The sequence below is a fragment of the Sprattus sprattus genome (assembly GCF_963457725.1).
Source record: "Sprattus sprattus genome assembly, chromosome: 1".
In the NCBI taxonomy this organism is placed as follows: domain Eukaryota; kingdom Metazoa; phylum Chordata; class Actinopteri; order Clupeiformes; family Clupeidae; genus Sprattus; species Sprattus sprattus.
In genome coordinates, this window is record NC_137920.1 from 44,853,236 (window position 1) to 44,880,608 (window position 27,373).

The window sequence follows — 27,373 nt, forward strand, 5'->3', positions numbered from 1 at the left end:
AAACCCTGACCTAATTTCACCGGTGCAGAGGTGGAGATGGTAACTGTCAAATGGCTTTCTTTGTGAGCAAGAAGAGGAAACTAGACCAGCAGCTGCGGTCTCTAAAGCAAAAGCAAGGACAATGGATGAACTGGCATTGTGTTGAGATGAGGTTGAGATGAAGACCAGCTGGAGAGATCTTTGATAGTCAAGTCAAGTCAAGTCTTTTATTGTCAGATACACAGAACAACAGAGTCGGACTGGGCACTGAAATTCTTAGGACAGGACACCATACCACACTACCATAACATAACATACAAACATATAAGTACTCTAACATGATATAACATAACATAACTTAACAATAAGTACTGAACATTAGATAAACATATGAAAAGACAGAGTAGTAGACCTACTAGAGAAACAATAAATATACAATATAGATACAAAACATAAATACACATACTAAACAGATACTAAACAGATAAACATACCTACATGAGCTATACTGAACATATTATACACATAATAACCTGAACTAACATGGGACCTATACTAACCCTGGAACACAGAGACATAGACACTTCAAGTGTGTGGGTGGTGCAATATTGCAAATGTAGTGCAAACAGCAGTGAAAGTGAGCCTGTGTAGAGTAAAGTGGCGAGTGTAAAGTGATGAGAGTGCATTATTGTTCATTTAGGAGTCTGATGGCCTTAGGGTAGAAACTGTTCTCCAGTCTGCGGGTGCGAGACCGGATACTTCGAACCGCCTTCCAGAAGGCACCAGGGTGAACAGTCTGAAGGATGGGTGATGACAGTCTTTTAGGATCCTGCCAGCTCTTCGGAGGCATCTTGTGAGGTAGATGTCCTGAAGGGATGGGAGTTTCCTGCCGATGATGAACTCAGCGGATCTGACCACACTGAGTACTCCTAGAGGAGTACAGTGTGGGAACAGTAAAAAACACACCTCAGCAACTTTGGCTTTGGACGAGCAATCTTTTGTATGAGAAGGGTAGAAAAGTGGACACCAGGCATGTACAAACAGTGCTGGCAAATGGGGCAGAGCGTGGGATTGGAAATTGCTGGCTAATGTTGGAAGACAACTTACACAATGTGTTGTTGCTATTGCTATAACACCAGACATGGTGTTGTATTCTGAGGGGCCGTTTACACAGAGCCTGGATTGCCTGAATCCGAAAAGAAATGTTGCCGGATTGGGTCACTGAATCCTCAACCTTTTGAATCCGGTCTCCAGAGTGGGTAGATTTGAACCCGCCAGCGGATCCATGCTCGTGTAAACGCCCGATCCGCACACTTTCTAACCTGATTGTAGACGATGAACATTTACCCCAGATGCTGCGGAGGTCCGCAACTCTGTAGAGGTGATGTGGGGGTTGGCCTTTACCTGATTTATTATTCTTCTGGTGCTTCTTGGTGATGGTCTTGATGGGCGTCCACTTCTAGGCAGAGTTGCGGTCATGTTGAATGCCCTCCATTTGTAAGATATTGTCTTACAGTGGATGGATGGAGCTGGAATCTTTTGTAGATGGTCTTATAGCTTTCCCCAGACCGATGGGCTGTCAGTTCCTTCTTCCAGTTGTCCTCGGATAGACTTAGACTTAAAACTGTATAGCGGATTCACATCTGTCTTTTTTACAGTGCCTTATTCTACTAAATGTGCTGGAGCCAACCTTGGCCCTGCCCTTTACCATTTTCAGTTGTATGTTTGATTTGACCAATTGATTTGACCAATCCACACATGTTGACACCTTCCATTCTCGCTGTTAAGCAACTGATGACAAAGAGACACTGTAAATCTTGACCTTCATTTTATATGGAAGATAAAAAGATTATACATTGCCATGTGTCATACAGCATTACTTATTTCAAGATAAGAACACTTACATCTTTCATGTCCAAGACACCTCACTAACTGTTTTTAGATAATTTGAACTTAGTTTTGTGGTTGTTTTTTTTATAATTTTGTTTAGCTCGCAAGAGAATAACTGATATTGAAATGCTGTCCTTTGATTATTTTTCATGAGTCAATTCCTTTATTTTTCCTGACACAGTACATTTTTCCACCAAAATAAAATATATTCAAACATACACCAGGGTAACATGGTGAACTTACAGTTTTTATCCATTGCTTTGGGCAATTTTACGAAACAGAAATTACATTCTCAAAACAACACGTGCAAACCTCCAAACCACTGGGTACTTGTTCAAAACCGATTGGCATTTCTAATTCCTTTAATCAAATTGCAATTGTTTTAGAAACTCCTTGCAAATGAAAAGTACAATTGCCTACAGTTTGCACACATTTCAAATGATTTAGCACATCTGTGCAAATGGTTAGGTACAATTGCCTTCAGTTAGCCCAATTACCAATTGAATACATCTTGCTGGTCTAAACTGACTGTTGCTTCTCAGTCAAGTGGTTGTTCTCTGCAAAACATGTTGGCATAATTTCCTTGAGTACATCATCACCTGCAAAATAGTTCACTCTACTGTCAAAATCTTTCAGGCACATAATACAATGAAAAACATCATGGTATATCCTGTATTATGGATCTCTTGGATCATCAGCTTACAGTAATTTTCAGGTGCAACTAGAACTTTATTAATCAAGGGGGAGATTCACACATCCGATCACCAATCACACAGTAAGTTTAGTTAGCTGACAGGTCCTATCCAGGAGTATAAATGCTTCCATCAAATATCTAGAGCTTGATCAAGTTCAGTACAATTTATGAACATGGAAGCACCTGGCCAGGGAAACAACCAAGGGCAACTGCCTGTTAGAGGAAGAGGAGGAAGAAAAAGAGGAGCAATGGCGGATGTCCCAGGCCAGCGCAGGGGCAACATCACCATGTGTGATGCCATTTTAGAGAATAGTGTCACCCACATTCCCAGTCTTGGCCCATACAATACCCAGAAGCTCCAGGTTGTGCTGTTAGTGTAGGCTATACATCATTTTAGTTTTGATGTGCTTATTGTATGACAGTATATTGTGCTGTACGCATTTTCTGTTACTGTAACCACGATGTATGGCAATAACTGTAACAATTTCCATGGCAGTATGAGTGCAGTATGAGTCCTACCTTGTAGGCTACGCTTGAATTATTCTTTTTCTGTTTGATACACAAAGTATTCTGGAAAGAAAACATCTACTGCAGTAAACATTCAGTGTCAAAGGACTGAGCCAAGATTGAAATGTGCACTTGAGGGATATTTCTATGGTCCACTGCCATACTGGCAAAACATCTAAAAGTTTTGACCTGCAGTGCTTAAACAATGCCAAAGGGACTTTTCATTTTGGGGGCACTGACTATTAGTATGAGAAAAGGAATTAGTTTTAATTGATGAGTTGTCTGTTTTGGGAGAGATATGACCTTTTGCAGGTGTGCCATAGTGTTTTGATAAACCATCTAGGTTATTTTGGCAAATATATTTAAAGCTTGGAGAATGTCCTTTTCTTTTCGGGAAGGAACTTTTCATTTTGGTGGCACTGACTATTTTTATGAGAAAATTATTTGGTTTTGAAGCTTGACTTAACTGTTTTGGGTGAGATATGACCTTTTAAAGGTGATCTATGTAGTTGTGCTGAACCATATAGGCTATTTTGCCAAATGCACTAAGAGCTTTGAGAATGTAATTTCGGTTTCGTGAAATTGCCCAAAGGAATGGATAAAAACTGTAAATAAGAGAATGTTGGTTTGCATAAGAGAATGTTGGTTTGCAATAGCTGACACATTTGCCTTTGACAGATAATGTGACACGTAATCTGACACAGTGCACAGTTGCCTTTGACAGATAATGTGACATGTGATCTGACACAGTGCACAGCTGACAGATAATGTGACACGTAATATGACACAGTGCACAGTTGACAGATAATGTGACACGTAATCTGACACAGTGCACAGTTGACAGATAATGTGACATGTAAACTGACACAGTGCACAGTTGACAGATAATGTGACACGTAATCTGACACAGTGCACAGTTGACAGATAATGTGACATGTGATCTGACACAGTGCACAGTTGACAGATAATGTGACACGTAATCTGACACAGTGTACAGGTGACAGATAATGTGACATGTAAACTGGCAGTGCATGTTCTCTGTATTTCAATATTCCACTTGAGGCACAAAGTAGAAATGTGCAAAAATTGCGAACCTCTACATACCAAAAAGCCTGCCATTTCGATTCATCCTGCTGTACTTGCAAAATTGCAATTGAAGCAATGAATGTTTCAAAAGTACTCTTTTCTACACCGAGGGTCACATGTATCAACCTTGCGTACGCACTAAAACTGAGCTTTTCTTTGGTATAAAACGTATTGATGAAAAGATACTTGCCGGGAAAACATGCATACCACATGCAAGTAGGCTAAACAGTCAGGAATTCTCGTGCATGTATAATTAACAGTGTAGGCCTGAACTGTCAATGTAGCTAGCATGTCAATTGTATTGGAAGGGATCCCAAGGGAACCCTGTTGACTTCAAGGTATATTTGCCAGTATGTGGCCTGTACTGTTAAATGCATTGTGCAGTAACACCAGGTTTTACCAATGTAATTGTGTTTGACTATTGAAATAGTGGCACCAGGAGAGGATGATCAGTTTTGTAATCGTAAAAACATCCATTATATAAATACCCAAATCATTTGAGACTCCAGCATGACATGTATAAAGTTGTGGCACATTAGCCTGAATGACCTATTCTTTCTTAAAGCAATGTATGGCACAATTTGCAAAAAACAGAAGTGCATAATTTCAGTAAAAATACTTTGTTCAAATATTAGTTTATCCTTCTCTTTATTTAGCATATTATTTAACTTAATTAAAATTTTGCAAGTGGATGTTACATGCGTTCATTTGCACATGATTTTACACAGAATTTACGAAGAGAATAGGCGCACGTTGTGCGTACGTTGTGATTGATGCTCTGATGGAAATCCTCTACACAAATCATGGAATTGTGTGTACACATGATCCTACAGCAAGTTGTATGCAAAGATTGATACATTTGCCCCAATCACTTAAACAGTTCTCAAAAACATAAACACTTTGTCTTTTGTTATGAAATGGTAGAAGTAATGGGTCCTTTGTTGACATCCACTGCTTTACTGAGTCAAAAGGCAGATGAAATCACGCAAAATAACATTATGATATTGTGAGGCAATTGCAAGAGCTTAACATCTGAGCCAAAAAAAGTCAATCCAAAGGAACTGAGACGGCCCCGTTGGCCTGACTACAGTTACGTATATGGACACTGGACTCAGTCAGCTCCACTCCATGGTCCTCAGCCTTCTCGTCAGCACATGTTGCCAGGAGGCGCGAGGTAAGCAAGTCCCACTCTTCTGGGAGAAGCATCAGGAGGAACCCCAGACAGATAATGCAGGTAGCCACCAGACGTACCACACTGAAGGTTACCTCATGCTTCAGCACATCCACAGCTGAAGGGCAGACAAATGAGAACATTAGGCAACATATCCACTAGCACAAGCGAGTCAATGGCTAAACACATTCTTTGCATTGGTTGTTATTAATGAGGTATCAATCAAAGCAGTTGCTATAAAACTTTAAACCAGATTGTTTTCCAATGCTCATCTATGCCTATAATTGCCTTACTTCTGCATGTCCTAGTTTATACTAAGAGCCAATGTTTGCCTTTTTGAAAGTATTGTCTTATCCGCTATCTTCTGAAAAACTACAAAAAAGATGAAGTCATTTAAAGTCTGTGTTTAAAATACACTGTGAGAAGTAAAAACACACATACCAGCATTGCCTGGCACACTGAGCAAGGTGCCGATGGAGATAAGGATGGGGTAGGTTAAAAAAATCCCCACGTTGACGGACACATTAAATACTGCAGAGGGGAGAGAGAATGAAAAACTAATTCAGTACAATTCTTGACTTACTAGCAACACTACATCATTTGTTAAATATGCTCTTGAAAGAAACCTATGATGTAATGTAGTGGAATTACTAATTGTTTTCCAGGAGAGAAACAATCACAATCATACGAGCAGCAATAAGGTGACAGTTAAGCACAGTTAAGACAGATGATGTAGTACATCTTTGAAAATGGTTAGGTTCAATTGCCTTCCGTTAGCCCAATTACCAATTGAATATATCGTGCTGGCCTAAACTGACTGTTGTTTCTCAGTCAAGTCGTTGTTCTCTGCAAAACATGTTGGCATAATTTCCGTGTACATCATCACCTGCAAAATAGTTCACTTTTTTTTCAGGCACATAATACCATGAAAAACATCAAGCTATATACTGTAATATGGATCTCTTGGATCATCACACATCCGATCACCAATCACACAGTAAGTTTAGTTAGCTGTCAGGTCCTATCCAGGAGTATAAATGCTTCCTAATTTGGAAATCAAATATCTACAGCTTGACCAAGTTCAGTCAGTCCCCCCAGGATTTTGCGGGCCTTTTTTGTGATAGTTGCGGCCTGAAATTACTGATTTTGTGGGGGCTTTTCCAAAAAGTTGCGGTGAAAATTGCGGTCTTTTTAGATGTTTGTAGCGATTAAATTGCGGGAGCAAGTGAAAGTTCCAATAAAAAAAATGCTTATTTCCCTCTTTGTAATTATAATTGAGTTATTTGTTGAAAGATAAATAGTTAATAAACAAACATTCTCTAAAGAACCAAACCGTTGAGAAATGGTCCTCTAAATAACCTTGCCAAACAAAAGATTAACAGTACTACAAAAATTTAGCATAATAGGCTGTTCTGCCCTCTGCTTATTTAGGTTAGAAAATGTATATTGTTTGTATTGTTGTTATGGAAACGAACAAAGGACTTTTACTTTGACATCATTTAAATGTTCTTCTTGTGGGAATGGCAACAGCTCATAGACAGTTATCTAGAAACATAGCTGGGTCTGTTCAGTACAATTTATGAACATGGAAGCACCTGGCCAGGGAAACAACCAAGGGCAACTGCCTGTTTGAGGAAGAGGAGGAAGAAGAAGAGGAGCAACGGTGGATGTCCCAGGCCAGCGCGGGGGCAACATCACCATGTGTGATGCCATTTCAGAGAATGGTGTAGTCACCCACATTCCCAGTCTTGGCCCCCTACAATACCCAGAAGCTCCAGGTTGTGTTGTTAGGGTAGGCTAAACATAATTTTAGTTTTGATGTGCTTATTGTATGACAGTATATTGTGCTGTACACATTTTCTGTTACTGAAACCACGATGTATGGCAATAACTGTAACAATTCCCATGTCAGTATGAGTGCTATCAGGGGCGGCCTTTCCTACAGGCGGGTTAGGCGGCCGCCTAGAGCGCCATCTAGAGGGGGAGCGCCAAATAATGCGCCCAAAAGAAGAAAAAAAAACACAATAATAATTTTCTTTTTCCCCCGGACGCATACATTGGCGCCCCTTCTATATCTCCAACCAATATTTTGACATTAAGAACTAAATCTAACAGTAGGGTATATGAGCCAAAAATCAAAAACGGAGGGGTATGTTCTTCATTGGTATTGACAGAACGGCGTGCATGAATAGACGGGCCGGATTACAGAACACACCAAAGTGCTCTCTCTACCGTTGTAAAGACAGGTGAAATTAATGATGTTGTAACCTCGCGAGGTGCAGGTATATGTACTTATGATGTACAATACACATTAAGGGATGCTACAATATGTTATCATGAAAACACTAATGAACACAGTATTTCAGAGATCAAACTAATTTTGGAGAAACAGTGTATAATGAGCAGATAGACAACACGTGGGAAAAAAATAATACAACTTCTTCAGGGGGTTATCAAACATTATTGTGAATGACGAACATTAACATGGATTTATGGGTACAGCCGCTCAACAGCGCCTCGTCTGCTGCAACTAATTACAAAACAAACTTCCTCCAACAATGTCACGTAGGCCTAAGCGCAAATTAACTTATTCTTTTAACGACATTGAAGCGAAAAAGTAAATTTCGCCACAAAGCTAAATTTAACAAATAATGAGAATACATACTGTAACGTGCCGGCATAGTCGCCCCATAATGCCTTGCGGCGGGCGCATCATTTTCTATGTGTGATGATGAACTAACGATGTACCTGTTCCTTACTGTTCTTATTGCATGTAGTTTATACAGGTGCGTGACGGTAACACAGTCTATTTGCTGCGATCGTTGTTGTGTTTATGTGAAATAATTGCAGTCTTACAAGGCAAAATAGCGTTTGAAAGTTTTCCGTTTTCGTGGGGGGGGGGGGGCGCCAGGAGTGAAGCTCGCCTAGAGCGCCAAATGTGCTAGGGCCGCCCCTGAGTGCTATGCTTGAATTATTCTTTTTTTCTGTTTGATACACAAAGTATTCTGGAAAGAAAATTTCTACTGCAATAAACATTCAGTGTCAAAGGACTGAGCCAAGATTGAAATGTTCACATGAGGGATATTTCTTTGCCATACTGGCAAAACATCTAAACGTTTTGACGGGCAGAGTTTAAACAATGCCAAAGGGACTTTTCCATAGGCGTCAGTTACGGGGGGGACATGTCCCCACCACTATTCTTAATTTGAATTTTGTCCCCACCACTTTTAAAAATGTGCAAACCAATTACGTCCAATAAAACCCCCACATACTCAATCAAAATCGTCTCATGTGAGTCTTGCGTATGATCCAATCCAATCAATTCGCAAACATTTCTCAATTACGGTGACAGTTATTCATAATGATGAGCCATCACTTGCCCAATAACCATTTTAACAATAGTCAGTCTTGACAACAGCAAATAATCAATTTAGCCTCATTTGCCTTTTGCTGAATGAAACGGGTCTCGTTTTTATTAAGTAATTGCCATCGAACAATCGCAAGGATGTCTGGGTTTCAAAGATTCTATAGCCCACCCACAATATTTGCGATTGTTTCCCACCCTGTGTTGTGTTGCATTGCATTGCATGTTGAGAAAGCGATAAGTAGGCTCCCCCATGCCCTTCAAACTCAAAAGTGTCTGTAGGAAGCGGTATGAACGCAACGAGCAGGATGAAAAGGTGGCAAAACTGCCAAAATTATCTTCATTTGGATTTGTGCCGAAGAGCGTTCAGGAGAACGCTACGTCTCTAACCCCCAGCCCAACGGAAATAAGGCCCACCAGGGTAGGCTAGTCACATAGCGTTTACTGTCTGATATACTGTCAACTCCTATAGTTCACGTCCTGCTTTTCAAGCAGCGATCTCTCAGCAGTCATGAGTGCAACAAATAGCAAAAGCTCAGATTGTGGATAACCACTTGGTTACATCAGCCTTTGGCGAGGTGTGCATGGCTCGGCTATTGTTTCTTACCGTAGAATGTCATTCTAAACGTCATGCATGTTACGTTTTATAATACGCCTTATGCTACTTCAAATGTAATTTTTCGCTTCAATGTCGTTAAAAGATTAAGATATTATTGGAGGAAGTTTGTTTTGTTGCAGCAGGCGCTGTCGAGCGGCTGTTCCCATAAATCCATGTAAATGTTCGTAATTCACAATAATGTTTGATAACCCCCTGAAGAAGTTGTATTAATGTTTCCCCAAGTGTTGTCTACTGCTCATTTTACACTGTTTCTCCAAAATCTGTTTGATCGATGAAATACTGTGTTCATTGGTGTTTTCATGACATCATATTGTAGCAACCCTTAATGTGTATTGTACATCATAAGTACATTAGCCTGCGTCTCGCTGGATTACATTATAATTGTTTCTAACTTTACGACGGTAAGGGGGAAGTCAAGTCATTGTTATGCCGCTGGCTAATGCTCAGTACCTCGTTTTAATTCGTACTCCCTTTATAATCTGACATTTTTTGCCTAGTAGACTCTGTTGATGTCAAGAGAAGTGTTAAATTACCAATACTGTTCTTTGTCCTATGTGTTTTAGTATTACATATCCCGAGCCAACACCCTGGCCTGGTGTTTTCAACGCCGTTTTGCAAAACAAGCCAAAACACTATCTGTGGTTTTCAACTTTTATTGTTCGAATGGGATTTTCAACACCTTACAATACACTATATAGCATATTGTAATGCAACGTTGAATGGATGAATAGCTTACATAAGGGTACCCAGCACTTTTCAAACCACACTCAAGCTTATGGTTTTTGTCCCCACCACTTCTAAAAACAAACTGACGCCCTTGGACTTTTCATTTTGGGGCCACTGACTATTTGTATGAGAAAAGGAATTAGTTTTGACTGATGAGTTGTCTGTTTTGGGAGAGATATGACCTCTTGCAGGTGTGCCTTAGTGTTTTGCTAAACCATCTAGGTCATTTTGGCGAATGTATTTAAAGCTTTGAGAATGTACTTTTTTTTTCGAGAGATGAGCCACAGCAATCGAGAAGGAACCTGTCATTTTTGGGGCAATGACTATTCATATGAGAAAATTATTTGGTTTTCAAGCTTGGGTAAACTGTTTTGGGTGAGATATGACCTTTTGAAGGTGATCTATGTAGTTGTGTTGAACCATATAGGCTATTTTGCCAAATGCACTTAGATTTTTGAGAATGTCATTTCTGTTTCGTGAAATGATCCAAAGCATTGGAGAAAAACTGTAATGCGAATGAGTTTTTTCATTTATCGATTCACTTACATTTGCCGTGTTCGTGTACATTTACATTGACATTTACATTTAGTAATTTAGCAGACGCTTTTGTCCAAAGGGATATACAATGGAGAGAACAGTCAAGCTACGAGCAATAGAGACCTAGTTTAACAATAAATACTACTTTACATAATAAATAGAAAAAAAGAAATAGAAAAGCAAAAAGAAGCGCAGAATGTAACTGCTGTAAGTGTTAAGCACTAATCGAAGTGCCAGTTAGAAAAGGAGCCGCTCTCTGAAGAGTTGGGTCTTAAAAGCTTTTTAAAGGTAGAGAGGGACGCCCCTGCTCTGGTAGTGCCAGGCAGTTCGTTTTACCAATGTGGAACTACAAATGAGAATAGTCTGGATTGCCGTACTTGCACAGACGGCAGTGCCAAACGACCCTCACTAGACGAGCGCAACATCCTGGTGTAGTCCTTTTATTTATTCATCACGATGCCTCGTACAATCATGACTATAAATGTGAAACGTAATTGTTAATGGCAAACATTCTCATATTTATTATTATTATAATTAGTTAAATCTGAGGATGTCTGTAGAGTTGATGTGGACGCAATCACCAACGTTTTCTCACAAATTCAGCCCTCAGTCGAAGAAATTCTTAACTTTTCCTAACTGCGCTCAAAAATGAGGTCCAATCCAAGTTCTACTTTCACCTCTTGAGCAAACTGCTCAGACAACTGCATTCTACACTCATTAAACAAACTCATGGGGCTGAATAATAATCCTCCGAATTGAAAACACCTGATAATCGTGCAATTAGTCAAGTTATAAAACAGCCTTAATTGTCCCATCAATTTGCAAGATTTATTTACTAGTTCACTAACGTTTTAAGTAAATTACTTGTGTTCACTGCTTAAACATGCACAATCATGATCACACACAACTAGGCCTAGTACGCCATTATAGGTTATCTTGACTGAAGTCAAATGTGAAGGGGATAAATGAGCGCTGAAATAACACCAACCATAACAACCACTCAGCCATTAGGGGAAGCACATGAAATAACCTGATGAAGAAAAATGTAAATACTGCATGAAAAGTTGTAAACATTACCAACAAAATTCCCTGATCATTACTTTGCCAAAAAAATATTCCTGGAAAAGAATACCCTGGCCACACCTCACTACAGGACATAAAGCAGTCCCCCCAGGATTTCGTGGGCCTTTTTTGTGATAGTTGCGGCCTAAAATTACTGATTTTGCGGGGGCTTTTCCAAAAAGTTGCGGTGAAAATTGCTTTGTTTTTAGGTGTTAGTTGCGATGGAATTGCGGGAGCAAGTGAAAGTTGCGATAAAAAGTTGCTTATTTCCCTCTTTGTAATTCTAATTGAGTTATTTGTTGAAAAATAAATTATTTATAAACAAACATTCTCTAAAAGAACCAAACTGTTGAGAAAAGGTCCTCTAAATAACCTTACCAACATGCCAAACAAAAGATTACCAGTACTACAAAAATGTAGATTAATAGGCTGTTCTGCCCTCTGCTTATTTAGGTCAGAAAATGTATATTGTTTGTATTGTTGTTATGGAAACGACACAGGACTTTTACTTTGACATCATTCAATTGTTCGTCTCGTGGGAATGGCATCAGCTGTTAGACAGTTTTCTAGAAACATAGCTAGTTATGCTAAACAGTACATAGGATGTACAGTACTTATCCACAATGAGGTGCACCTGTTGGAATTACAAAAGGACCACAAGTAAGACTGAATAAAATGTTATGAATATCTCAGCCTACACATAAAACTGCGTTTAATTTCCATGCCTGGTGTAGCCATTCTCATTGTTTACAAGGATTAGAACTCTGCTAGTGTCTGCACCGTGCTGCAGGGCAGGAGAAAATTGAGGAAAACGACAATGATTTGTCAAATTTGAGGGAAAGTTGCGGTGATGTGTTAAAATTGCTATGTTGCGCTGAATTCGCGGGTAATCGTTGCATTCGCGTGAATTGGCGCGATCGCAAAATCCTGGACGGTCTGATAAAGGATCTGATGACAAAAATCTTGTGGAATCAGGGTTAATGGAAATTAAGACGCACCAATTCATGACCATGCAATTACTTGGAGGACCTTTTTGGCAGAATTACCTTTTGTGTCTGTGTAAGAGTGGTTGAGTGTGCACTCACCAAGCCACAGAGCAGCTATCCCACATGTGTAAGAGTGGGTGAGTATGCAGTACGCACTCACCAAGCCACAGAACAGATATCCCACATATGTAAGAGTGGCTGAGTATGCAGTATGCAGTCACCAAGCCACAGAGCAGCTATCCCACACATGTAAGAGTGGGTGAGTATGCAGTATGCACTCACCAAGCCACAGTGCAGCTATCCCACATGTGTAAGAGTGGGTGAGTATGCAGTATGCACTCACCAAGCCACAGAGCAGCTATCCCACACGTGTAAGAGTGGGTGAGTATGCACTCACCAAGCCACAGAGCAGCTATCCCACATGTGTAAGGGTGGGTGAGTATGCAGTATGCACTCACCAAGAAACAGAACAGATATCCCACATGTGTAAGAGTGGGTGAGTATGCAGTATGCACTCACCAAGCCACAGAACAGATATCCCACATGTGTAAGAGTGGGTGAGTATGCAGTATGCACTCACCAAGCCACAGAGCAGCTATCCCACATGTGTAAGAGTGGGTGAGTATGCAGTATGCACTCACCAAGCCACAGAACAGATATCCCACATGTGTAAGAGTGGGTGAGTATGCAGTATGCACTCACCAAGCCACAGAACAGATATCCCACATAGGTACCCCCAGGGCAGTGATGACGGAGAACCACAGTGCTCCACACGAGTGAGGTAGAGTACCAGGGGCACACCAGAGATGAAAATGAAATTAAATAATCCCATCGTAGAGAAGAAATGTGCTGCTTCCCCCAGTCTGCCACTGTCCAAGAACATCTTCAACAGGACCTTTGGCATGCCAAACACACAATAATTAGTTCATTAAACACTGCAATAAATATGCCAATACATTGTAAAGATACTACATTCCAGAGTATTTCAATCTATATCTTTTGCATCTGCAGCATGATGTTTTACCACAGATGATGATGATGATGATAACACATTTTATACAGAGAATGCAGCTCAAAGTGCTTTACAAATCATCAGACAACAAAGAATTCAGAAAAGTAAAACAACACAATAATAAACTAAATTAGATCACACAATACAAGGGGCATGCATCAGAGATCATCATGAGAGGAAAATAATGAAAGTACTTAAGATATAACGTAAGTAAAATAACAAAACCATTTTTATTTATTAAAGAATAAAAGTAAGTAAAATAGAACAATTTGGATACATTGTAATTAATTAATCTAATTGAAAGATATATTAAAAAGGAATATTTTAAGTTGCCGTTTAAAAATGTTCCACAGTGTTCCACAATTTAGGTTCAAAGTGGACAAAGGCTGCTTCTTCAATTTGATTTTGGGGGACTTAGTCCAGCACTGTCGTCTTTGTCGGGGTCAGTACATCTACTTCATGCTGGGCTATAGCAAGCATATAACATAGAAGACCCCGACAAAGACAACAGTGCTGGACTAAATCATGGATCATTACAAAATGGATCATGGGTCATTACAAATTGTGTTGTATTAGTATTTACCTCGGACGTGGAAAAAGACAGAAGAAAGGTTCTAAACATTATAGTTTATAGAATATTGCTAGCAGATGTTGTGTGCATTATTAGTAGGGGCAGACTACTTTGATGGAATTATAGTTAGCCCCATTGCAATTATTAGCCAGTGATAATCAATGATAAATACAGGCTTGAACGAATGTATTAATGTATAAGGAAGGACGAATAAGGGGGAGTATGATTGAAGTATGAATGAATTTCATGACTCCTGTGGGATTTGTTTGGAGTCTCCCTCCACCCAAATTATCTGAGATTGACTTCGCTACGATGACTTCAGACTTGATGGTTTAAGTTTTTTATCCTGCCCCCTCACACCTTTTTTTCGTCTTGGTGGCATGATGTTCACTGTTCAGAACAACTGAATCCACTATGATTTGCCAGCGTTTTATACCTGTTTGACCATAAAATCCACATGCCAGCAAAATGCTATTCTGTCGTTATTCATACGTTAGGCACACGCTCAATGTTTACTTATCGTTCATCGCGCGCCAGTGACATGTCACTTGGCTGCTGTTACACGCTCCTCATGTGTCAGTCCCACGCTAGTCATGCGTTTGTCACACGCCAGATGTGCCCACTGTATCGCCCCATAAACAGCCCCATACACCGCTTCTTGTCTTGCTCTTGCAGCGGTTGCAGTGTTGGATTTTGCCATGATTATGGTCTTGTATTCTTCATAAGCGTTCATGTTCATCTCCTGCTCGCCCCGCAAAAAAAAAAAAGCCTTTTTCTTAGAACCATTAGAAAATCATTGTTTTGGTGATCGACCTTTCCTGCCTTTTGAAGTAGGACATGCACGGGCAATTGCCCTGATAAGTTTAGCCTGGTTGAAATTAACCACATGATCTGGATGAAGACCAGCCTTTGAGTAGCAGATATATCCTGTCCTCAATCAGCTAGCTAATGTTAACGGGCTAAAAGGACAATTGATTAACTTAGAGTCAGCCCTTACAACGAACGGGGCCCTGAGAAGGCTTTCTGTATACAAAGCTCATTAAACCTAATGACAAAAACTCAGGACTGGCATGTTAACTAATGTTAAATCTAGAGCTAGAGAGAAGTGAAGACTATGATTATGTTTGAACCTAATAAGTTAACAGTTATTTTAGCAAACATTAGCCATAATAGCCTAACTGGCTAGCAATAAGTATTATAACAAACATGTTAGCACCATTACCAAAAACCAAAACTGTTTGACATCTACAACAGTGACGTGCAGTCAGGGTAGGCAAGGTAGGCACTGCCTACCCTGACAAAATTCAAACGTAAAAATGTTTATTAAATCATTTTATTTAATAAACTTGTATTTGTATTTGTACCGAGTATTCTTGTGATCTATATATGCAATACATATGTTATTCCAATTGTTTAGACGTTACGATGACAATTGTATCAGTTACGCATAAACAAATACAAAAAACCGGTAGAATAAGCAGTGCCTTTACAGTCCATTCATTGTGAACGGCAACGGTAAAGTCATGTCGCGCATGCGCACTTCGATTCTGTATTCTTTAATATGTACGTCGAAAGGCACAACTCTACAGTGCCTTTGCACGTAAATATGTTATGCCAGTAATCATATACGTTACGTATCAAACATGGACCAATTAAAATCGAGATATTACTGGACATTTGCGCAGCTGACGTCATTACACAAGCTAAGCGTAATCCCCGCGAAAATCAAAGTAAAAATGACAACAGCGGTATCTACCGATATTGTGGAACTTAGACATTTCTCTAAACTCGACTTTAATAGAAAAAAGGAGTAACTAGCAAGAGGGAGGCCTATTCCAACACTAAATGAACTTCTGCAGAAAAAGGGACCAAAAATTGTCGTTTCAAACGGACTGGTGTGACAAAAAAGATTGGCATTGTGGCTGTGCTAGTCAGGTGAGTTAGAAACTATTTTGAGCTTAATTTTGAAATGATAAGTGTGGGGTTGAATTAATGCCGACTGCAAGCCATTTGCTTTCATATTCAATTGAGCAGTGTGTGTTCTCATTGCTGCTGACTGGCATACATAATTGGCCGCTGTGCGGATAAAGATGGTTGCATTCTGATGATGGACATTAACTGGGTGCGTGCGTGTGCGAGACTGAGAGTAGTAGGCCACACAATATGTTATCGTGATTGGATTTTTTTTTTAATATATCGATCGACCGTGCCTGTGTGCCACACTTGTACCTACTGTTGTGACGTAGCCTATTAGCCTAAACAATAAATAAGGTAATCTGGCTTTCATAACTCAGTGCCTACCCTCGTACTGACTTCACCGCACGTCACTGATCTACAATATGCCCCGCCATGCAGGCTGGAATGGTCCCCCTTTTGCCATACATGAATAACCCATAGCGATCTTGCTCCTACAATTGGAAAAGTCTATCTGCAATCCATTGCTCTTCCTGTAATACCCAGATCCGAAGACCTGAATTTTAAGACCTGAATTTGTGAGGTTGAAAAATAAAGGGTTGAATTACCTGTCAAAGAAGAAAGACAGTATTTTAACAACCAAATATTTTAGGAAGGTGATTATTTTTGTATTTGTATTGAATTTTGAATGCTGGAATTGTGTTTTCAATCAAAATATACAACCCAGTGCAAAACCAAATCAAGCATCATAAGCACTGTGTTTTTCTCCCAGTTTGTGCAAATTGCAATGCAGAAAAAATCAAGCTATTGTTTTTGCAATATGTTTTTTGTATTCAGTTCATGTAATTCAACATGCCATTTTGCATTCAGGACATTTGGTATTGTTATACTCAGGGTGCGATTTGTCCAAAAACCAGAGGGGGGGATGTTTTTTTTTTTTTTTTTTTAATCATGAAAAAAAAACAAGCAATACATAGGCCTAATTCTTTTCATATACATGCATCATATATGTCTATGATATGATAAATCGCTGCTAGGCGCTCAGTTATTGTGCTCCCTCTCATTCACGTTGAAATACTGAAACCGAAACTTAAACTTTGAAACTGAAACGCAACTGTTTTGGACAGAACTCGCTAATTCAGTGAACAAATATTTTCATATTTATTGTACAGTAGCCTAATTAGCTGGCTTTGCTCATTTCCGTGTTTGTAATGTTATTGTTACAATGTATACATGTGTTTATGTGCATGGGGACGTTCGCGAATTCTGAGGATGCCGACAGTTCGGGTAAGATGAACAATTAGTTATTGCCAGCGATGTAAGCAAGTGAATGAAAACGCTGTCAGAACCTGTCTGTTTTTTCATAGTTTTTTTAATAATTGAGGGTTATCCCCCCCATGTATGAAATTCATCCAGCTGAGGTGGGGATGTAAAAACCAGAGGGGGGGTAAATCCCCACCATCCCCCCCGGCAAATCGCACCCTGGTTATACTACCTTAGAGATTTGTTTGGGGAAAAACAGCTAGTTTATTTAATGTATTTTCGCATTTAAGTATAAGTAAACATCACCTTTAGTTAGTATCTGTGAAAGGTAGAAAAGTGAAGATTAACCTTATAGAGAGCCAGGGTGCTGGCTGAACCCACAGCTAAGGCCACACCACGGACAGCATCACCCTGGAATCCATCTGCATAGGCCATCATAACAATGCCAGTGATTGACATTATAGCAGCAACAATCTGCAGGTACAGAAGAAAGGATAGTTGAACATACTGCAAATAGTAAGGATTTACAGAAGAGGAGTTCAAATGAATGCCTAGGCAATTGGCTATTTAAATGTTCACATTGTTAGCATGTAACAGTTATATGTATATGTGATTGTGAAGGTATGATGAAAGATATAGGAATCCATGGTATTCCTGTGTATTGTTTCACTGTTTCAGGCGTTTTACAGCATTTGTTGTAATTTCTCTGACCCAGTCAAATGTAAATAAATGCATTAAAAATGTGAAATGTACCTCTATGCACAAATAAACAGAAATATTCAGAGGCATGACTATTTCCCTGTCCTGGCAGGACACATTGCACCTTAAAAAAGACCTTAGGTAAAACATTTGACAAAAAAAAACACTTAATGAATAAATACACCTCTTAACTTCAGAGGGTGTATCACCTAAATATTTATGTTTTACACCAGAGGTCAGTTGGGACAAAATCACTTTATAATTCATTGAATTGTTTTAGAAGATGAGCAAAATCATTTTACATTCATTGAATGGTTTTTGAAGATGTGCAAAATCAGTTTACATTCATTTAATTGTTTTTGAAGATGTGTAAAATCAGTTTACATTCATTTAATTGTTTTTGAAGATGTGCGAAATCACTTTACATTCATTGAATGGTTTTTGAAGATGTCAAAAATAATTTTAAATTCATTGAATGGTTTTTGAAGATGTGTAAAATCACTTTACATTCATTTAATTGTTTTTGTAGATGTGCAAAATCACTTTACATTCATTGAATGGTTTTTGAAGATGTGCAAAATCACTTTATATTCATTGAATGGTTTTTGAAGATGTGCAAAATCACTTTACATCCATTTAAATGTTTAGGAAGATGTGCAAAATCACTTTACATCCATTTAATTGTTTAGGAAGAAGTGTAAAATCATTTTACATTCATTGAAATCTTGTGTTTTCTTGGAATAAAACTAATTGAACTGCATCCCATTTTGCAGATTATCCAAAAAAAAATACAAATTGTTTCGAGAAATGCATTTACTGCTTTGTAAATGTTATGGATGATTTGTGAGCTGGACCAAGGTTACTGAGAAAAACTTTGAAAAAGAAATTGACTCACTTGTCTGTCTTACAACAAACTCACTAATCTTTTCAAAGTATTCAGCAAATGCCAATCTAATCAAGTTAACCTCCCTCAGCTACAAAGCTAAAAGCAAGCTATCATTAGATAGCTGATGCTGATCCAAACATGTTTGCATCCTACGATGGCTCATTGCATTCACTCAATAATAAAAATTTCACCAGGTTATCTCATAATTATGAGATAACCTGGTGATTTTTTTTTTTTATGTGCATGATCTATCATGGGTTTCTCACATACGTCATCGCTGTATGCGCGCGCAGACTCACGGCAGAAAGAAGCAAGGTGTTGTGTATAAGCGGGTGAGGAAATGTCATGAAGGCAAAATGAAAAGGTGTTGCTGTGTTGTGAACTGTACTAACAGAGTTGGCAATGGGATAAGGATGTTCAGTATACCCAGGAAAAGGCATCCATTTGCCATGAACAGAAGGTGGTTATGCGTTCACGCTATAAGAAGGGCGGTTTGAGGTCCAGGTGGTCCACAAGGAGAAGAATGTATGCAGTGCACATTTAATAAGTTGTTTGTTAGAGCTAGTTATCTTTGATCAAGTGTAAAATGAACACTGCATGACCAGTCAATGCCCATGTTCACGTTAATTCATCAATTACCGTTAAACTGTTCAATGGTGTAGCTTTGGTTCAGTAAAACAGGTGGTAACTAGAACCTAGCTAGCTGATGCTAGCTCTAGTTAATGTTGTTATGATATGTCAGTGATAATTAATTCGGTAATATCCCATTTCAAATTCGATGCAGATTGTAGATCAAGCAAGGGTCAGGTCTACTATATCAGTCAGAAAAGTTGCAGTTTGCTTGTTGAGTCGCAGCTAACTAACACCGTTGCTAGCATGCATGTCAGAGAATCCTTACAACAATTTTCCATTATATGCTTGCAAGATACTTTTGTGCGCTTGCTCTCTCTCGATGTGGCTTTCAATGTTAATCAATAAATATTGAGAAATAAATAATTGTTCATCTGTCATGTCTTATTTACATGTACCCAGGCATCGTGGGTTTGGCTAGTGCCTTCAAGAGGGAGCACATTTGATCTAAGGACGCTAAACTCTGGTGCAGCATCAATAGTTCCTTTTTTTGTACCTGACCACATAACACATAATTGTAAGCATCAAGAGATTTGTAAGCACGCATCTTTTCTTCTGTGTACACACTTGGTGTCTGGATTAGATAGTTATACATGTCAGGACATTCAATAGCTGGCCATTTCGTATGATCAAATCCACCGATCTTCGTCGATTGCTTATGGATTTAAGATCTCGCCATTCTGAAGTGTATATTTTTTGTTCTAGTCAGCACGATCAGGGGCACAAAGGCTTCCCACATAATCCATGTGGAAAATCTACCAGCCTGTTTAGTATGAACAGTATTTTGTGACTGTATAGTGTGTGTCTCAAAAGTAGTAAAGTAACGTAAACATAGTCACCACCTTAGCAAACAGCCAGCATCTTAACGTCAAATAAAATATAGACAAAGGCTCAACAATGTACAAGGTTATGTTTGGGAATATGTTGAGGGTGTGTGCAAGCAAATAAGTAATAAACAATACATTTAAGCTGGGCTTTCTGTATTCATTTGTATTAGGGTAGATGGCTTTCTGCCGCGGATTTGCGCGCGCAGCCTTCAATGTTTGTATACAAGAAACCCATGTATTGACTCAGCAGCTTTGGTTTGTCTGTAGTGACTTCTGACTGTGAATAAGGCAATAATGGATGTCTCTCGTGGAATTAGTTTTTATTTCCTTCTTGGAATGTGTAATGTTTAGTACTGATCTGACTCTTATTGTGAAATGATCCGTGAACCGGAAACTAGTGTAACGTACCTGAGAGTGGAAGACGGGATTAATAAAGACTCCTGAACTTGCATACCGAGTAATACTTTATAGGATAAAGTACAGATTAATACATGGTGTCAGAATAAGTAGTTAGACTACGAACCCACTTGAAAGAAAAAGAAAAAAGAAGAAGATGGAGGCTTTCGGTGTTCCTACCCCGAGGATGGAATGGGATTCATCCAACCTACCTGATGCGTGGCGGAGATTCAAACAGCATGCAGAGCTAATGTTCTCAGGACCGCTACGACAGAAAACGGAGGCGGAGAAATGCAGTTTTCTCCTGCTATGGATCGGAGACAAAGGAAGGGACATAAGCAACACTTGGGAAATATTGGAGGATGATGCGATATTGTTAAAAACGTACTATGACGGATTTTCAGCATACCTCACACCGAAAGCTAACCCCATATTCGCCCGGTACAAATTCCACGAGAAGACGCAAGGGAGCGGTGAGTCATTTGAGCACTCTGTCACGGAGCTCAAACTACTCGTTAAAGACTGTGACTATATCAGGAGTGATGAAATGGTTAGGGACCGTATTGTTTTCGCTACCAACTCACCTAGAGTGCGCGAAAAGTTGCTCAGTCAGGGACCGGACCTAACGCTAGACAAGGCAATTGATATAGCACGCTCATACGAGCTAGCACAAGTGCAGCTAAAGGCTATGGCTAACGACAGCCATGACGTGCACACAGTATACCGCAAGGCGGGAAAGGCAGCGACGGTTAGGTATCCCAGCAGAGCTAACGTCAGCAGGCAGAGCGAAGGCTCGAAGATGAATTCTAAAGCATGTAGCGCATGTGGTGGGCACCATAGCAACCTATCTGAGTGCCCAGCTAAGGGAAAACAGTGTTTGAAGTGTAGAAAACTCAACCACTTCGCAAGAGTTTGTAAATCAAAGAATCATCCTTCAAATAGAGCAGGGCACCGGGATGTACACGCTGTTGAGGATGATGAGGATTACGACTCAGAGCTGTTTTTGGACGTAGTCACCACAGGAAGAAGAGATGAGAATAGCGCATATGCAGACATAGGACTGGGACCACTGAACCGACAACTGACATTCAAGCTGGACAACAGGTGCACAAGCAAATGTGATACCTGCCAAAGACTTTGCCACACTCATGCCCAGCACCTCATTAAGAACTGACAATCGTAAGCTAACTGGCTACGGGGGGCATGCGCTGAAAGTGAACGGGTACTGCACTTTGGAAAGCAGGTACAAGAGCAACTCCATTACCAGGAAGTTCTACATCGTGGACTGCAATGGCCCACCCATCCTAGGCTACAGAGCTTGCCAAGACCTGGGGCTCATCAAGGTGGTATACGCCATCACCGACGCCAATGAGGAAGAGCCAGACACACAGTCAGCCAGCATACTGAATGAGTACTCAGATGTTTTCAAAGGCATCAGCGAGTTCCAGGGTGAGTGCAGTTTTAGGATAGACCCTAGCATAGCACCAGTGGTTTGCCCACCAACGAGAGTACCCTTTGCCTTAAGAGAACGTCTGAAAGTAGAGTTAGATAACATGGAAAGGGATGGCATAATCTGCAGAGTGACTGAACTTACCCAGTGGGTTAACGCCCTGGTAGTGTGTGAGAAGCCGAAATCTCACAAGCTTAGAGTATGCTTAGATCCACGTCCTTTAAACAAGGCAATATTGAGGCCGCACTACCCTCTACCCACACTGGAAGATGTAACATCTAAACTGACTGGAGCTAAGTTCTTCAGTGTCCTAGATGCAAGGTCGGGTTACTGGGCTATCAAGCTGAGTGAGGAGTCATCTCTTCTCACTACATTTAACACCACAGTAGGTAGATACTGGTTTCTCAGGCTCCCCTTCGGCATTGTGTCTGCCCAGGATGAGTTCCAGAGGAGGGTGGATGAGACGTACGAGGGTCTTCAGGGCGTGGCAGGCATCGTTGAGATCCCAAAGAGATCCCTGTAGCTGACACACTGTCAAGAAAGTCCATGAATGACACAGACAGTTCACTCTCTGAGGCTATGGAGACACAGGTACACACAGTCATCAGTGCAGCTCCGGTGAGTGCAGACAGGCTGGAGGACATCAAGGCCGCCACAGCTCAGGACGAGCAGTTGTCCACCCTCAAACAGGTCATCCAGTCAGGCTGGCCGGAGACAAGAAAACAGTGTCACCCACAGGTCTGTGAATACTGGAACCATCGGGACGAGATCACAGAGGCTGATGGCATCCTACTAAAAGGTGAGAAAATCATCATTCCACACAGGCTCAGAGCAGACATGCTACAGCGCATACACACAGGACACTTTGGGGTGGAGAAAAGCAAACACAGGGCAAGAGACATAATGTTTTGGCCAGGCATGGGTCAACAGATAGAGGCAACAGTAGGAAGGTGTGAAATATGCCTAACACATCGCAATGCCAACACAAAGGAGCCCATGCTCTCACAGGCAATCCCAGAGAATCCATGGCAGACTGTAGCAACAGATCTATTCTCCTGGAACTCTGAGAACTACCTTGTCATATGTGACTATCTCAGCAGGTACTTTGAGATTGAACGCCTGTCCAACATCACCACAGCCGCTGTCATCCATAAGATGAAATCGGTGTTCGCCAGACACGGCATACCAGAACAAGTCATCAGTGACAATGGGCCATGTTACAGCTCACGTGAGTTTAAACAGTTTTCTGAGTTCTGGGGTTTCAGGCATGTCACATCGAGCCCACATTATCCCCAGAGCAATGGTCTAGCGGAAAAGACTGTCCAGACTGCAAAGCGAATCCTTACAAAGGCAAGAGAAGATAAGAAAGATCCATATCTCAGCCTGCTGGAGTACAGAAACACACCGGTCGATGGACTTAAGTCTCCAGCCCAACTCCTGATGAGCCGCAGACTGCGTTCCATCCTACCAACTACAGCGCTACAGCTACAACCTCAGGTAACCCCCCAGGAGGCAGTGCGAGCAAGGCGAGATAAATGCCAGCAGCGCCAGCAACAGCACTACAACAGGTCTGCCAGGCCCCTGTCAACACTGCACGCTGGAATGCCCATCCGCTTCCAGCATCCATATGTGCTAACATTGACTTTTATATTACCAAGTAATTGACCTATCTGTGTTAGGTTGAAGTGCAGCACAATTGCAGGAGACCAGGGCCCTGTTTGGTGTTCAACTGGAGCTAAGATAATTAATTTAGCTCACGACATGAGATAATATAGCTCGTTAAATGAGAACAGGCCAAGCCGGTCTGGCGACGTGCGCTAAGATAAAAAATCGTCTAGTTAAGTTATCTCGTCAGCTAAATTGCGTGTGCACGTCCTGCTTCAAAAGGCAGGAAAGGTCGATCACCAAAACCATGATTATTTTTAAAGGTACAATAGTCTAAGCTCAAAGAAAAAGACTAATTTTTTTCTCCGCTAAGGCAGGATATGACCATGAACACGTTATGAAGAATTCAAGACCATAATCATGTCAAAAGCCAACACTGCCACCGCTAAAACAGCAATATAAGAAACTGTCTATAGGCTGCCTAATAAGCAATATCTTTTTTAGTGTCCCATATGTGACTGGTGCAGTGGGTAGAGCTCCTAGTTTGGATGTCACAGATCGCTGGTTCGACTCCCCCTTCCCTTAGTACTTATTGTAGTTTTACATCGCTTTGAATAAAAGTGTCTGCTAAATGTAAATGTATTGATACAAAATTCAAGACATTGAAGCAATGAAAATATATTGTGTGTAATTCTCTCTTCTTATCATGCATCCACCTTAATCTTTTTCTACAAAAATGTCATGCTATGGTGTAGTAGACAGAGTACTTTATTCACTACTGCACAAAAAACTAGACACGTTTGCAAAACTAGACGTTTGCAATGCAGTAGGTAAAACAACTTTCGCCAATATCTCCAATAGCTCACATTTCTTGGGATCAAAGAAGACGTAAGTATTCATGTGCAAACTAAAAACCACGTCTCAGGATTGCTGCGCATGCAAGTTATTTCGGGTGTATCAACTGTACCCATGTCTCAACTATACTAATACCACAGTCATATAATTATGAGTGCTTTGTTCTCCGCATCGCCGACATTACAAAAATGAAGCCTACTACCACTGGCAAAGAAGTGAAGACATTGAATATTCGACTGGCTTTGCAATACATTACTCGAGAAGGTCTTTTAAATGAATTATTTCTTGTCGGGTGGATCGTTAGCGTTCATACAATAACTCATCATGATGGAAAAATGGATCTTGGCGAACGCAAAGAACTCTTCCTACGCTAATCAAACTATAATATGACTCCTTGTCAATGGGATCCCTCCTTTTGGCGTGGGTGTGGCAAGTTTAGCCAGCTAAACTTTGGTTAGCCTGCCCTGGAGCAGGTAAGTGCTAAGTGATATGTTACTATGGTAATTTATCAGAAGTTGCTTCGCTGAACCCGATAAAGGGGCGTTCTCTTTTTTTAGGCTGGAATCTAGCTAGCTAAACCGCTTAGCGAGCGTCGCCGAACAGTACCCAGGTTAGGATACACAGAGGAGTTTTATTCCAGGAAAAAAACCCCACAAAGGATCCAAAAACCACACGGTAACAAAAAGTAGTCCTTCCAGTAACAAACACAAACGCCGTCTCCAGGCAAAAAACTCAAAAGTCCACAAAGCATCCAAAAACAGTTAACAAACACTGCATGAAATGTGGGATTTACGACAGTCTCCGACCCTGTGTATTGCCGTAGAAGCCCACATTGGTGTGAAAGCCCCCCCACCCCTTCCCCTTGGCCAGGCCTAGGTTTTGTTATGTTAATTGAATTGACCTGGATTGAACACAACAATGAATAAATAAAGAGTATACCCACTTCTCCAGGGACCACTACACCACTATGAATGTCGATATGTAATGGTATGGTGTTATTGAAACTTACTACGTGTAAAAAAGACTAGAAATTGAACGTTTATTATTTTAGGTAGGCGCATACCTACGTGACAATAAATCTGTTTCTGTTTCTGACTCGAGTCTAAAGTTTCTAATGTTGCCTCGGGCGCCTTTACGTGAACATAATTAAAACGTCACATAAGTCCACTAAACAATTCCCGATTCGCACGCTTCAGTAACAGAAGAGAAATACCCCAGAGGAGGGAGGAATGATAAACCAGGTACTTAGTCGCACCGACGAGCTAAAACTTTACCAGCAAAGGTGGCTAAGCGGTTAGCAACAGCACCATTAGGTACAAAGTACCACTAACCTGAAGAGCGCAGGTTCGCGAAGCTCGCGTAAAATCTACCTGAAAAGTCACAGGTTAGATATTTACGAGTGGCAAACATGTCCCAAGTTGCGAAATGACTATCTCGATATCAGAGTGAGCCCGACTCTGTATAATCACATGCCAAAAGTGAATCTCAAGAACATTACAGAGAGGAAGCTTCGGAATATGAGTGGAACAGCCTCGAAAGTACATTGCAACCCCCGAACTCTGAAAATGAAAGGCAAAGCAAGAATCGTGAAATCCCCGAAATCAAAACCCTAAAGACAGAACTCTGAAAACGGTGAGCAAATCAAGAAATGTGATAACCCCGGAGCAAAACCTCAAAAACAGAATATTAATTAAATTATTATCGTGTACATTTTAATTTCGTTTTTATGGGGCAATGGCTGTTAATGGGAGGGGATACGTTTTGTCAGTTGAAAGCTGACCTATAGACAGAATCTCATTCCGTCTCATCACAAGACGTTTTAATTCAATTCCTTCTCGTTTTCAACCAATGGCTGCAGCAGGGTGTGTGTGGCTAGACTGCTGACAGTCAATATGCTAATAAGAGCATTTCGCACCTCTGTCAGCGGGAGGTGAGAATGCTAAACACATCGGCCCCCCTCCCCTCGCAGGTTCCTTCCCGGCAATTTCCGTTCGTATGCGGCAGACGGATATTTCGGGGGAATGTCCGCGATCAGCCAGGAATGGTGATCATTCGCGGCTGTATCACAGCGTTTACGGGCCCGATAATCTTGCTTTTCGTGCAGTGAAAGAAAGTTCAACAGATCGTGAGCTGCGGTGAACGAGGGCAAAGAAATTACAGGAGCGAGTTCACACAAGGAGCAGCTTGTCACAAACAGTTGTCTGTCTCTCTGGTCAAAATCCCATGACTGAGCAACGAAGCTCGGAAACAAGGGGCTTAAAACAGGCACATGAAAACGAGGAACAGGTGATTCCTCTGATCACCTGGCACGGGGTTTCCTGGTTTGTTTGGCAAGGGCTTGGGACATGCTTTGGAGTTTCCTGGGCCGAATCTCAGGGGCTTGTGGGTCCTGGCGGCATCTCCTGGCCGGCCGAGGCATGACAATCTAACTGCGTTTTCAGGTGCCTAATGAAGTTTGGCTGATCCAGCATCCTTTATGTTGATACCGCAGACGTTAAATGTAGCGATACTTTTGTTTGGCTTTTGTATGAAGTTACTATAGAAAGACAGCAGCTGCAGGTGTACTCGCTATAGTGTAGTTGCAGCATATTACAGTCAATTGTGGGCACGTGCATCAGATGCATGAGGTTACAAGTGACAGTAA

The 27,373-nt window shown here is 40.7% G+C and overlaps 1 protein-coding gene across 1 annotated transcript in view; it reads right to left on the bottom strand.

Annotated features, from left to right (window-relative positions):
* Positions 1-5,203: 5,203 nt before the first annotated feature.
* The window catches only part of slc35f4 (solute carrier family 35 member F4), a gene marked incomplete at both ends in the record, with an annotated part of 52,057 nt that continues 29,887 nt past the window's right edge, over positions 5,204-27,373 (bottom strand). The window contains 4 exons of the mRNA XM_080844509.1: positions 5,204-5,445; positions 5,769-5,858; positions 13,324-13,516; positions 17,730-17,855. Coding sequence (XP_080700635.1) covers positions 5,204-5,445; positions 5,769-5,858; positions 13,324-13,516; positions 17,730-17,855 — 651 coding nt within the window. The remainder of the gene's footprint in view (positions 5,446-5,768; positions 5,859-13,323; positions 13,517-17,729; positions 17,856-27,373) is intronic.